Genomic DNA, 15000 nt, shown 5'->3' on the forward strand with positions numbered 1-15000 from the left:
AAATAATGATGATTATAATAACAACACTGATAATAATGCACTATCAGACATGGTCAATATATACCAAATGTTAGTAAATAAACATATACCAAACAACAAACCTAAGTTAAACAATAAATACGAATAGCAATCAAAATAAATAAAATAAATAAAGTAACAAGAAAATCCAATTTTCGGAATTAGTAGCAAAAAATTTTAACATTGTGAGCCGATCTGCCATGTCTCATATATATATATATATATATATATATATATATATATATATATATATATATATATATATATATATATATATATACACATTTTTTTTATCATTATCAGCATTACTATAATCATCCTCTTCACATACAATTCAGTCAATAGAGGGATGGAGCGAGAGAGGGAGGGAGGGCGGGAGGGAGAGGGAGAGAGACACAGATAGAGAAATAGAGAGAGAGAGAAGAGGGAAAGAGGGAGAAAGACAGAGAGAGAGACGCGAAGCAAAGAGACGACACACACACAGAGGGAAAGAGAGAGAGAGAAGAACGCGAAGCGAAGAGAAGACACACATACACACAAAGATAGAGAGAGAGACCGATAAATGACAAGGCAAAAGAGAGAGAAGAAAATACAAGAGACGAGAAAAGACAGACAGACAGATACCCAGAGAAACGAAGCCTTTGTCAAAGTAAGTTTTATAATCGTTATCCCTCGAGCTTTTGTTCAACACGATGACGAATAAAAAATAAATCAGAAAAAAACACTTTATTACGTGTAATTTAGTTGATGCCGTGTTGAATTAAAGCCTCCAACCCCGATAGCGTTACCTATCACCTGTCGACTCTTTCCCATCTACTCCTTTATTCCTCCCCCCTCTCTTCCTCACTACACCATCCACCTACCACCCTTTTCCACCACCTACCACCTCTTTTTTCCCCCAACCACAACCCGAACAACCACAATACAACCACTCACTCGACATCCACTTCTCCCACCGCTGCCACCATCACAGCTTATAAAACCGGCGTACCTTTATATTCGCTAATGTCGGGGACCATTAGCTTTTATGGACCCCGACCTGTCTATCGGGCTATGGCCAGTCAGTAGAGTGTTTTCAGCCGCTAACTCTCCTTTCCTGGCGATTTCGTGGTTCTGGTTCTACTTCACTTACTACATAGGGTTTTTCTTCTTGTAATAATGGTGATTGTCATAATTATCATTGCTGTCGTTATTATTATCATCATTATTATCAGTATTACTGTCACTTTTGTCATTATCGTTATTATTAACAATGATATTTCATTTTCATTATTACAATGATCATTATCATTATTATTTTTATCTCAACAATCATTATCATTATCATTATAATCCTCATTATTGATAATACTACTTTGACTATTACTATTACTATTATTTCTATCACTGTTGTTGGCACTATTTATACCATCATTATTATCATTATAATCATCATCATTATTTTCAGTTTTCATTATTGTTATTATCATAACTATTATTATCAATAAAATCATCGCCATCATCACCATCATCAAAAGCATTATCATCATAGCTGACATCACCATTCCATCATATTAATTCTCTCTTCTTTATTCCTAATACGAATATCCATATTATACACGAATTCTTCATATCCCATCTATCTCCGATTTTTTTCACAGCGCATCAAATTTTTCAGCTGTTCCTCCAATGATTCTTTAAACTTAGTGGTGCTATGACTTTCACTTTTGGACACTAATCTCCTCGTGTTGTCTACCATTATCGAATCATTTGTAGATTCTGATATTCAGAGATTCCATTAAACCACGCCTGTCAAATATACCAGGACTTTATACCAGGTCTGTCAAATTTGCTAGGAGCTTATACCAAATCTGTCACATTTTCCTGAATCTTATACCGTCCTATCTTCCACTTCCTTATACCATGTCTGTCGCATTTTCTAATGGATTGAGATTTGATTGTTCTATGAGTACAATACGGTACCTAATGCAAAGCCTTTCATATTTCCTAGTATCTTATACCATGTCTGTCCCACCTACAGTACCTTATACAATTCTTCAACACTTTTCAGTACCTTTTACCTAGTCTACCGCATTTCCCAGTACCTCATAATAACTCTGCCCCACCTTCCAGTACCGCATACCATATCTGTCTCAATTTTTAGTACCTCCTACCAAGTCTGTCTCGCCTTCCAGTACCTTATACCGTCTGTCACATTTCCCAGTACCTCATACCAAATCCGCCCCACCTAACAGTACCTCATACCATGTCCTTCACAATTCCCAGTACTTCATACTAACTCTGCCCCACCTTCCAGTACCTCATACCAAGTCTATCACACTTTCCAGGACCGTATACCCAATATGCAAATACGGTCCGTGGACAAGGACTCGAACCTAGGCACCCAAGGGAACCCAAGGGAACGCCCAGAGAGAACGGAACTAAGACACAAGACCGTTCTCTCTGGTTGCTACCTGCAGTGACTGGGTTCGAGTCCTTGTCAGCGAGGGTATTTGCATATAGTTTGCATATCTAGATGTAATACTTATCTGCACTTTTACATCGCATATATATACTTTATTATATGTTAAATTTATAAAGTAATACTAAGAATCTCACACAAATTCGTCACTTTTTTTAAATAGTTCTCCATTTTTAATTTTAAGTGCTTGTTCTTACCGCAGTTTCCCCTCAAAATTACCTTCCATTGACCTTATTCTAATATTCACATGGACTCAATTTCCACATTAAACTGTTCACATTAAAACACCTAATTCCACTAAACTATTTCTATTTCCACTCTTCAGATAATCGCTCAGAAACTAAAACTAAAATTATGCTTAGCTGAGATATGTCCATTTTCCCCCAACTGTACCAAGGTGTTCGAAAATGATTACCTGCAGAGTTCATGAACACCTTTACTCGTTAATTACCATGAGGTGTGAAATAGACACGCCCCGCTTCACCTTCTCTAATCATGAACAACTTTTGCATGAACAACGTCAGCAACTTTTGAGTTCTCTTGGACACTTAGTCAAATGATCTTTTTAAGTGTTTGTGATTTGTGGTTAAATGCTTGGCTGTGTCGAAACGTCGAAGACTATATCAAAAGTGTCGTGTCTAATTTGTGGCAAAAAAGTGTCAAAAATGCCGTGTCAAAAGTTTGGTAGCAGATAAAAGTCCAAAGTGTATCAAAGGTGTGTCAACAGGTAACTATCAAGTGTCGAAAGTGTTTCAGCAGATTAGGGTCAAATGTGTGTCAGCAATTAAGTGTGTTAAAAGGTAAGTTCCATGTACCAGTTGTTAAAAATGGGGCAGCAGGTAAGCGTCGAAAGTGCCGTGTCACACGTGTAGCAGCAAGCAAGTACCGTGTCAAAAGTGTGGCAACAAGTGTCAAAATGTAGATGCAGGTAAGTATCGAAGGTGTCAAAACTCGGAAAATGTAGCAGCAGGTTAAGTGACAAGAGCGTGGATGCAGGGAAATGTCAAATGTCAGAAATGAAACACCTAGTGTCAAAAGTGTGCCATGAGTCAATTGTCAAGTGTTAAAAGTGTAAAAGAATGAGGCAGCAAGTAAGTGTCAAAAGTGTAGATATAAGAAGTATAACAGTAAGTGCCGACTCAAAAGTGCAGTGGCAAGCAAGTGTCAAAAGCGTAACAGCAGGTAAGTTCCAAGTGTCAATAGTGAGGAAGCATATAAGTGTCAAAAGAAGAACAAATACACACCAAAGTCTCCAAACGCCAAAAATGTATACACTGCAGAAAAGTAAAAAAAAAAAACGTCAACACCCCCTTCCCCTCTGTTCCCAGATAAGTAAAAAAAAAAAAAGAAGAAAAAAAAGTCAACAGCCCCCCCCTGCCCCCAAGGACTCACCCCCTTGGCCATCTTCCCCTGGAGGAGGGTATGAAGGCGGTCGTACAAGCTGTTGATGTGGTTATTGTTGCTGATGCCCTGAGTCAGGAGCTTAGCCGAAGACACTTGTTCTCGAAGCTTCGCCAGCACGTCCTCGCCCTCGAGAACCATGCCCTCGCTGTCAGGCTTGAGGGGGCTGTCCCGCCCACTATCAGCGCCGACGCCCGCGTGGTGGTCGTGGCGCCCTTCCTCGGGGCTGTTCTTGAGCGACGAAGGACTCTCGCGGCCGTTCTCGAGGCTGACCATTTCGTAGTCGTCGACCTCGGCCTTGAGGGGGGTGTCGCGCCCGGCCATCAAGCCCAGGTGGGTCTGCTCGCCCATCTCCAGCAGACGACCCTGTGAGCACGTCTGCAAGGAACGACCACAGCGATTAGTTACGAATTATAGAACCATCCTTATCCTAATTTATAATAGAAGGCGATCCTTTGAGAGCGTCTGGAAGGTTTAAATCCAGATCTTAGAGCAGATCAAGCTCTCGTTATCCTAATTTATAATAGGAGACGATCCTGTGAGCATGTCTGGAAAGATGAAATAGAGATCCTAGAGCAGATAAAGCTCTCGTTAACCCAATTCAAATCAATATAAATTAATTATTGATTGTAAAGACAATAGAGCGCTCAAGCATCTTGAGCTTAATTCATAACAATTAATCATAAATAGAGCAGATACATCCTAATCCAACTCATGTATCTTAGTTCAAATTTTAGACTAATTATAAATCAGATAGCAGATCTACCCTAATCTACATCAATCTGGATTAATCACAAACTATAGAGCAGGTGTAGCTCTCTTTATCCAGCTTATGCATCTTGGCCTTAATTTACAATAATCGAAATTAATTACTTATAAATTGTAAAGCCAAAATATCTTTCATTCTACAACACAAGCATCTTGATTTAAATTCATAACAATCTAAATTCATTCATCATAAATTATAGAGCTGACGTAACTCTCATTAATCCAACAAATGTTATTTTAAACTTAATTTAGTTAAATCTAAAATTAAGATGCAGAGCAAGTTCAATCTATGGAACTAATTAAAAATCATAAAGCACGAACGTTTTATCCTTAATTTGACACTTTGAATTAACTTATCATAAATCATAAATATATCTAGTAATCAGTATGCGGTCCATGCATCTTGATACTAATCCAGGACAACCAGAATCAGTCATAAATTATAAAGCAAATGCAACTCTAATTATCCAACACATGTATCTTTAGCCTAATCAGTAACAATCAGAATTAATTATAAAGCAAATTTAGCTCAATATTCATCCATTTTCAACCTAATTTTGGAGGCTAAAAGTATCGTCAATTTAGACCGTAATATAGTCCAATTTTCGTCTAAAATATGATGTAAGCAGATGTTTGCTTGGTGACACGCAAGACTCCAAGTGTGTGTGTGTGTGTGTGTGTGTGTGTGTGTGTGTGTGTGTGTGTGTGTGTGTGTGTGTGTGTGTGTGTGTGTGTGTGTGTGTGTGTGAGTGAGTGAGTGAGTGAGTGAGTGAGTGAGTGAGTGAGTGAGTGAGTGAGTGAGTGAGTGAGTGAGAGGGAGGGAGGGAGGGAGGGAGGGAGAGGGAGAGAGAGGAAGAGAGAGAGAGAAAGAGAGAGAAAGAGAGAGAAAGAAAGAGAGAAAGAATGAGACAGAGAGAGAGAGAGAGAGAGAGAGAGAGAGAGAGGGAGAGAGAGAGAGAGGGAGAGAGGGAGAGAGAGAATCCTCATGAATTTCAGATGTAACCGATGTCTTAAAGAACAACCCAAACCACCTCTATCTATTACGTAAGGCAGATTTATCCAATCGACAGCAGACAGCGACCCTCCAAAGCCTTTGTACCCCCTAAGAAAAAAAAAAAAAAAAAAAAAGTTCACCACAGTTCACAACAATCGGAACGTTCCCAATCCATCCGAAAGCTCTGAACAAAACCGTGAACACCGACCGGTTCCACAGTGCTTTAAAAGATAGCATCTTCCCCCACCCAGGGCCTGATGTACTGCACTCTCTGTCAACTCCGCGACTCTTGAAGGCATCCTAACGCGCGGGAAAAGGTGATGACGTCATAGCCCAGCCAGGAGGGGCGAGGAAGGGGGTAGGGAGGCGAGGGGGGGAACCGGCCTCGCATGGGGGGGTCTGACCCAACACTTAACCCATAGCAGGGGTCTGACAGGTGCAGGGGGAGTCCCATTATAAGCCCATAACTATGATACGCTGAACATACAATAATACCGAGGCCCGCGGCGCAGACCTCGCGGAATCTATAAACAGAATGACAAGTTGCGTGGTGCTGCGCCGTACGAATGTTAATTGAGGTTTTACATCACGTAAGCTTAACGATGAAGTATCTGAGAATACTATAATGAAGAACAATTAGGATAAATACAGGTAATAACGTCTCTTCGGAGTCGTAGTTTTTCGTTGCTTAACCTCGAAAAAAAACGCTACTCATCGCGCATCGTGGCAACCTCGGGACGCGATTTGGGTTGCACGATGCACGAAGACTTCCAAAGCTCGACGAATACAATACAAAATCGCGCACTACAGTTCATGCAATCACTAGCGTAGTTTATCATCATATAAATTTTCATGAGAGAGCAAATTGCTGCCGGTCTAGCAGCTGCCGGTTATTCGCCGTATAGGAGAGTCCGTAAGGTCGCGCGGCCGTAGCGTATCTAAGGATTTACGGCCTTTGTAAGCTGTGTGGCCTAGAATTACCTTGCCCCTTTTGTTAGATAATCTGAGAACAGAAGAATCAATTAATTCACTAGACTAACTCTCGGGAATCACTTCCACGGCGGTAATTTTCTACCTGTTAATTCGTCTAATTGTCGCAGTCACCGAGGTTTTATTTTATTCAGCATTTACCTCATGTGCAACATACGTTAAATTTTGATTCAGTTTATTTTATATGTATGTTTACACTCCACATATCTGATAATCTGATGTTTTAAAACCTTTTTTTTAACTTTCTTCTCTCTCTCTCTCTCTTTTTCTTTTTTTTCTTTTTTTTTTTTTTACACTCACGTACTTTGATGTGGTCACGTCACATCAACTCCATATAACAGAGAAGCGTGAGTCATAACACGTGTGGGAGAGTCAATATGGTGAGAATAAAATGTATTGTAAAATTACATATAATAACATGGATTTTACACCTTTTTGTATGTGTGCTGTATTATATACGTTTGTGTACGGTTTGTCTGTTTTGTGATGTTTCTCTGTTTATCTGTGTGTGTGTGTGCGTGAGTGTGTGTATGTACATGCATGTGTGTGTACATGGTTATGTGTGTATGCGAGCGCGTATATAGGTGGAATGTAGTTACATATACATATTCGTATTTTCTTTCTCCATGTGCACAGAGTATACGTGTGCACGTGCATATACGTACGTACGTATCTGTGACCATGCCATTGTGCGGCAAAATTATCAACGGATATAATAATCGTTAGTGCCATATGTGAGACCGGTTAATCACGCCACAGTAATTATGTTCGACAGCGATAGTTTGGGTTTCCGCTACAAGGTTGAATCACTTGAATTTGATATGAATGGGTCGTTTACTGGCAAATTGTTGTTCAATGAGAGGAAAGAGGGTGCTGAGAGGGAGGGGGGAAGGGAGGGAGGGAGGGAAGGAGAAAGGGAGGGGAGGGAGGAAGAAAGGGGAGAGGGAGGGATGGAGGAGAATGGGAGGGGAAGGGAGTGGGAGGGAGGGGGAGGGGGAGAGGGATAGAGGGAGGGGAGGAGGGTGGGAAGGGGAGAGGGAGAGAGTGATGGAGGGAGAGGGAGACAAAGAGGGGGAGAGGGAGGGGCGAAGTAGGAAGGGAGGGAGAACTGGAGGGCGATATAGGGCGTGGAAGGGGGGTGGGGAACAAAGGGAAAAAGGGAAAACGGAGGGAGAGATGGAAGGAAGAGTGGTAGGGCTAAAGGAAGGGGGAAAGAAAATGAGGCAAAAGGAGTGAGAAAAAGCGAAAGAGAGAGAGAGAAAAAAAAACAAACAATATTCTCTGTGACATAAGCAGAGAAGGTATGAATGAGATTGGAGATCTTCACAAAACAAGAGATGTTTTTAAACCAGTTTCGATTATATCTTCGTCATATATTTCTGACGAAGATGGAAACCGGTTAAAACTCTTGTATTGTGAAGATATTCATTCTCATTCATGCCTTCTCTAGAGGGAAAAGTGAATAAAAAGTAAAAACAATACACAAAGAGATAACAAGACAGACAGACAGAGAGAGAGAGAGGGAGGGAGGGAGGGAGAGAGAGAGAGAGAGAAAGGGAGAGAGAGAGAGAGGGAAAGAGGGAGGGAGAGAGAGAGAGAGAGAGAGAGATTGAGAGAGAGAGAGAGAGAGAGAGAGAGAGAGAGAGAGAGAGAGAGAGAGAGAGAGAGAGAGAGAGAGAGAGAGAGAGAGAAAGCAATCGAGAGAACCGAGAGAAAAAAAAATAGAGAAAAGGAGAAAAAGAACAAGACGAAGAACCACAATAAAAACCAGAAACAAAATCACACCAAAACACACTTGCGCAACACGAATCGTTTCCAATTAACTTTACACTCCAACCCTAAATAAAACATTAAGCACCCGGAGACCACAGCAATCCAACAAGAATATCTATTACTGTATAACAATTCTCCCGCTAATGGAGACATACCCAAGCCCATTAAGCGAGTGTGCAATGCTGCAAGCCGGGGAGCTATTAGCAGGGGATATAAAATGCAAGAAAGAATGTAAATTAGCAAAAAAAGAAGAGAAAAAAATCACGCTTTCTGAAACATGAGTTGAGGGAGTTAATTTTCGTTCAGAGTTCCTGAAGCACGAGATCAAAGGGATAACAGTAGTTTTTCATATAATTTTTTTTTTTTTTTTTTTTTTTTTTTTTTTTTACCGTTGAAGGTGATTTACGGAAATAAAGGAATTCGTTACTCAATAATAGGATTTTGGAACTAAGAGATAGAGAGAGACGACTGATACACAAGAAAAAATGGGGAAAGAGTAAATGAAGAAGAAAAGAAAAAAGAAAGGCACCCAAAGAAACGAAAAGAATAATGACGTATAAGTAAAAAAATAATAATAATAATAAGTAAAAGAGACAAGCAAAAAAAAAATGAAGATTAAGAACACGAAACTGAAGAAGAAAATGAAAAAAGAAGAAGGGAAGGAAAAAAAACAAACTAACTCAGGGAATGAATAATAATAATAATAATAATAATAATAATAATAATAATAATAATAAAACAGACCTGAACCAAAATGATGCCACAAGCCAAGTGCCAAGGACCAAACAACCTGCAAGACACATGCGACCCCGAGAGTCATGAGGAGAAACAACATGAAGAGCAAGACCTGATTTATGAGGTAAACAATATGCAAGACAACATAACCTTACAACCCCGACCAGAGAAATAGGGGAAACTCAGATAAAAAAGAAATATAATGATCAGAGACATGAAAAAGGGGGGGAGGGGGACATATCGGAAAAAAATAACCAGAGACATGAAAAGGTGACCTGGGACCCATATCGAAAAAAAAATTACCAAGACCTGAGATTAAAAAAAAAAAAAATGACAAGAGACCTGGGACTAGAAATAAATCAAGATCTGATATTACAAAAACAAAGAAAAAAAAGACCAGAGACCTAAGACAAAAAAAAAGAAAAAAAAAGAGAGATCTAAGATTCAAATCGAAAAAAACTAGAGAACCTGAACCTGAAACTCGAAAAAAAAAATACATAACTGACCATAGACCTGCAAAGGGTAGGAACAGGAATCGAAAAAATACCCCGAAACCTGAAATACACGACCCCCCCCCCCCCGAAAAAAAGAATAACGATAGACCCGAGACCCGTAAGGAAAATAACTAAAACGAGACCCAATAAAAGAGAAGGAGAGAATGGCCAAAGACATAAGATCCGAAAGAAAGACACGGAAATACACCAAACAAAGCCCCCCCCCCCCAAAAAAAAAAAGTAAATAAAATAAAACAAATAGATAAAAGAAAAGAAAGGAAAATCTTCGCCATAATGAAAGGAGATGGGGAGCAAAGATGTCATTAAGTAATCACACCCCAAAGAGCACTTGTAAAAGAATGGCTACTGATGACGTCACTGTTTGTTTACTGCATTGCGCTTTGGGAACGGAGGGGGTTGCCAGACGCTTCCAGTCTAAGAAACAAACATTCTCGTGCGTCAAGATATTAGTCTTATTTGTAAATATTCCAAGAAATGACCAAGAAATGGACATTTTCACTTAGCTGCGAAATTTGTCTTATTTACAAATATACATAAAAACAAGGACTTTTACTTACACAGTTAGGAGAATAATTTTAAGGACAAATATGCACTTTTGTAAAGCTAGTCTGGATATTTGCATATTCTGCGTTAAAAAGACGCAATTCAAATCCGTTTTCAGTCTTTATCAACAAGGCAAATGTATATTTTATACACATACACACTATCTCTACGATAACATGTATAAGTTCATACTACATATGGCAGTTTATTATAAGGTCGAAATTTCACGATAAAATATTATAATCACTCATTGTCAGTGTTCTTTTTAATGATGTTAATGCTAATTTCATTCTAATCACTGACATACGGGATATGACTGAGATTCAATTATGTTATTACTAGATTCATTGTTAATGTTGATATTACTATTATCATAATCATTTTTATTATCATTATTACCATCATCATTATCATTATTATTATTAACACTATTATTGTTATGATTGTTATCATTATCATTATAATAATAATATTAACAATAATGATAACAATATTGATTAATATTTATATCATTACTATTACTATCATCACTATCATTATCATCATTATTATCAATATAATTACTATCAATATTAGAATTTTCCCATTATTATTTTAATCATTATTATTATCATTGGTATCAATATCATCCCGAATATTGTTATATTTATCGTCATTACTATTATTAGAGTTATCATCCTTTTTATCATTATCACCATTATCATTAATATCATTATTATTATTGTTAATACTATTATCATTATGATTATTAATATAACTATTATTATCCTTATCAAGATTATTATATTTCCATTATCACTATTATTATTGTTACAACTACTGTTATCATTATCATTATCATCATTATCTTAATATTTATTATCATCAAATTCATCATCATTATCATTTATTTCATTATCAGGATTACACTCATTTTCACCATAATCGATATTACTGTGATCATTACAATTGTGTCACTATAATGATAAGATGATAACAAGAATAATGATAAGGAATAATAATGACACACAATATTACTATCATCATGATACTGATAGTTATCATAACAATAATGATACTGGTAATGACAATAGTAACAGTGGTAGTAATAATAATAATAATAATAATAATAATAATAATAATTATTATTATAATGTCATAATAATATTATTAATAATAGCAAAACATCAAATTTATTCTTAAAAAATACTACTAGTAATAAAAACGATAATACTAAAAGAGTAATAATGATGATAACAATAATAATAATAGCAGTAATAAATATGATAATGATAATAATAATCATAACATTATCATTATAACTACAATAATTATAATAATAATTATTGTAAAAAAATTAATAATGATAATAAAAGCAGCGATAATTATAATAATAATAATAACAAAATAATATCAATGATGATAATAATGGCAATATGAATTAACAAACTAAATAATAATAATAAAAATGACCATAAAAAACAGACTAATAAAATGATAATGATAATAATAGTAATAATGGCAACAGAAAATAAACAAACAAAAATAATAAACGTTAGCAATAATAAAAATAACAATATTAATCATCATAATAATAAAAATGAGAATAAAAGTATCAGGAAAAAATCACAGCACTAGTAATAGAAATAATAATAACAACAACTATATTAATAATAATAATGATAACAACAACAATAATAATAATGATAATCATCATAAAAAATATAATAATGATGATAATATAATAACAATAATAATAATAATAATAATAATAATAACATTTATGATAAAAAAATAATAGTAATAGTAAACATAATGACTAATTCTAATAAAATATACGAATAACAGCAATAACAATGATGATAATTGTGATAATGATAATAAGAATAATATAGAAAATAATGATGGTGATGATGATAATAATAATAATAATATTTATAAAAATAATAATAATGGTAATCATGCTTATAATAATATAATAATAATAATAACCTAAAATCATCATCATTATCAACATATCATAATCATTGTCATTATCATTGATGGTATCGTTACCATTATGATCACTATTTGTATTATGATAATTATGATTATTATTGATATCATTGCTATCTTTACTATCATTATAATTATTATCAATAATATCATTACAATCAACATTATTATTATTATTATTATTATTATTATTATTATTATTATTATTATCATATTATTATTATTATTATTATTATCATCATCATCATCATCATCATCATCATCATCATCATCATCATCATCATCATCATCATCATCATCATCATCATCATCATCATCATCATCATCATCATCATCATTAACAATACCATAATAAATTACTATTATCATTATTGTTATCATTAAAAGTAAACAATAATGATAATGATCATGAATATGAATATGAATATGATGATGATGATGATAATAATAATAATGATAATAATGATTATAATGATAATGATAATAGAAAAAATAACAGTAATAATAATAATGATGATGGTAACAATAATGATAATGATATTAATGATAATAATTATTAATAATGATAATAATAATTATGTAAACACTAATAATAATAATAACAGAAATAATAACAAAAATAATAATTGTTATCATCACTAGTAGTAGTGTGATAATAATAATCATTATAATAAAAACAAAAATTATGATAATGACGATGGCTTTGATAAGAATCATAATAATAACATGGATGATGATGATGATAATAACTAAATCAAAACAAAAAATAACAAATATAACAACACGAACGGTAATGATGATGATTTTGATAATAATGGTGATAATGATCATGATAATGATAATTGTACACGCCATGATAATAATAATAGTAATGACAATGGCAATAACAGCAACAGTAACAACAATAATACTAATGTTAATAGTAGTAGTAATAATAATAACAATAATAATGATAGAAATAATAATTATCATAATAACAAAAATCATTATTGGCATTATTATTCTAACAACAACAACAGTTCTAATAATCATAATAATAATAACAATACCAAATGATCATCATAGCAACAAAATCAATAAAATGATACAATAATAACATAATAGATGATGATAAAAATTATACAAAAAAATAAAAAACATAATAAAAAATAATATTGATAATCACCATCAATAACAGTTATTTTCCTCTCTTATTTGTTTTCCTTACTATATTTTCATTTCACTTTCGTATTTTTTAACTGAATTATCTTCGTTATTCATTACCGCTAATTTCGTTATCTGCACTATTATCCATATTAGAATAATGCAAATGATTAGAACAATTATTAAAATTAACGTCATTAGCATCAAAAGTTAATTATCAATATCGCAATTTCTCGGGCATTTTATTTAATTCAATCACCGTCACTTTATTTATTTTTCTTTCAAAAGTATGATAAAACTCTAATTTCTAAATGCCAAAAAACATGCAAATATCACTATTCAATAATAATCAATTATGAATATACAAATTATTACTAACAAGTCTAATATCACACATTTTATCCTATCATTACAATCCCCATTAACTTTTTTCTATTAGGTTGTTATCAGCTTTATCTCCTTATCAGTGACCTTAATCTCATGTTTGTTTCAAATGTCGCCAAGTATTTAAGTACTACATTATATAAACCCTAATTGAATAAATACCATTCATTACTTTTAAAAACCATTAATTTCTTTTATCATTTCTTATTTGCTATTATAGTTCTCGTCATTTGATTGTCACCAAGAACATTATTTCCAACACGTAACGCATCAAGGCAAACAATTAATACATCACTTAATATCAAAAATGCCATTAGTTGACATCTTAATAGCCGGGTTTATTGTACGATGTCAGTATCGAAGGCTGCTTATGCATACTTAATCAGTTATTATCAATTCCTTATGCATTATCATTTTCTTCCCTGTATCTTACATCTGATAATGACATCCATCTATTTCCATCTTCATTATCATTACCTTCCCTTGCTATTATTAATAATAACGGGATGCCAGTAACATACAATGCAGAGATACGTTCTTATATTATAATACTACTATTATCTATTTTCTAATACTGTATTCACAATCATCACTCTCTGCATTGTTATCTTTACTGTCACCATACGCATTATTACGGTTATCATTCTATAAGTATCACTTTCGTATGTGTTTTATAAATTACATTCACAACATTAATAGTTTAACTGTTAAGCCATTTTATGTATAGAAGTAGCAGTAGTAGCAGTAATGTAAGTGGTGGTAGGGTGGTGGTGGTGGTAGTGGTATTAGCAGTAGTACTAGTAGCAGCAGCAGCAGCAGCAGTAGTTGTAGTAGCAGTAGTAGCAGCAGCAGTAGTAGTAATAGTATGATATTGAAAATAATAATAATAATAAAAACTAAATAGTATAATATTGAAAATAATAATAATAACTAAAACGATAACATTGATAATGTAATGATAATATAATAGGAATAATGAATTTGATAACAAAAAAATAAAAAATAATAACAGTAATAACAACAATATTCAATTACATCCATGATAAGGACGATAAGAGTGATGATAACAATCATAATTTAGTTGACAGTGGCAATGATAATTAAGAACAACAATAACAATAATAATATTAATATCAATTATACTGATTGCTGACTGACGATACCAATAATAATAACAATAACGATGATAATAACAAAAGTAGTAATAGAAAAAATAAGAAAAAAATAGATAATAGCAACAGCAACTAGGAATTAATCATTATCATAATAATAATGATGCAATCGTAATATTTTTGACAGTG

General features: G+C 34.1%; 1 protein-coding gene across 2 annotated transcripts in view; it reads right to left on the minus strand.

The window, feature by feature from the left end:
* The window catches only part of LOC113801910 (AT-rich interactive domain-containing protein 3C), a 238493-nt gene that overhangs the window by 222263 nt on the left and 1230 nt on the right, over window positions 1-15000 (minus strand). For both annotated transcript variants that reach the window (XM_070118999.1, XM_070118998.1), the window contains exon 2: window positions 3872-4258. In XM_070118999.1, coding sequence (XP_069975100.1) covers window positions 3872-4258 — 387 coding nt within the window. The remainder of the gene's footprint in view (window positions 1-3871; window positions 4259-15000) is intronic.

This window comes from Penaeus vannamei, chromosome 43 (genome assembly GCF_042767895.1).
Source record: "Penaeus vannamei isolate JL-2024 chromosome 43, ASM4276789v1, whole genome shotgun sequence".
NCBI lineage: Eukaryota > Metazoa > Arthropoda > Malacostraca > Decapoda > Penaeidae > Penaeus > Penaeus vannamei.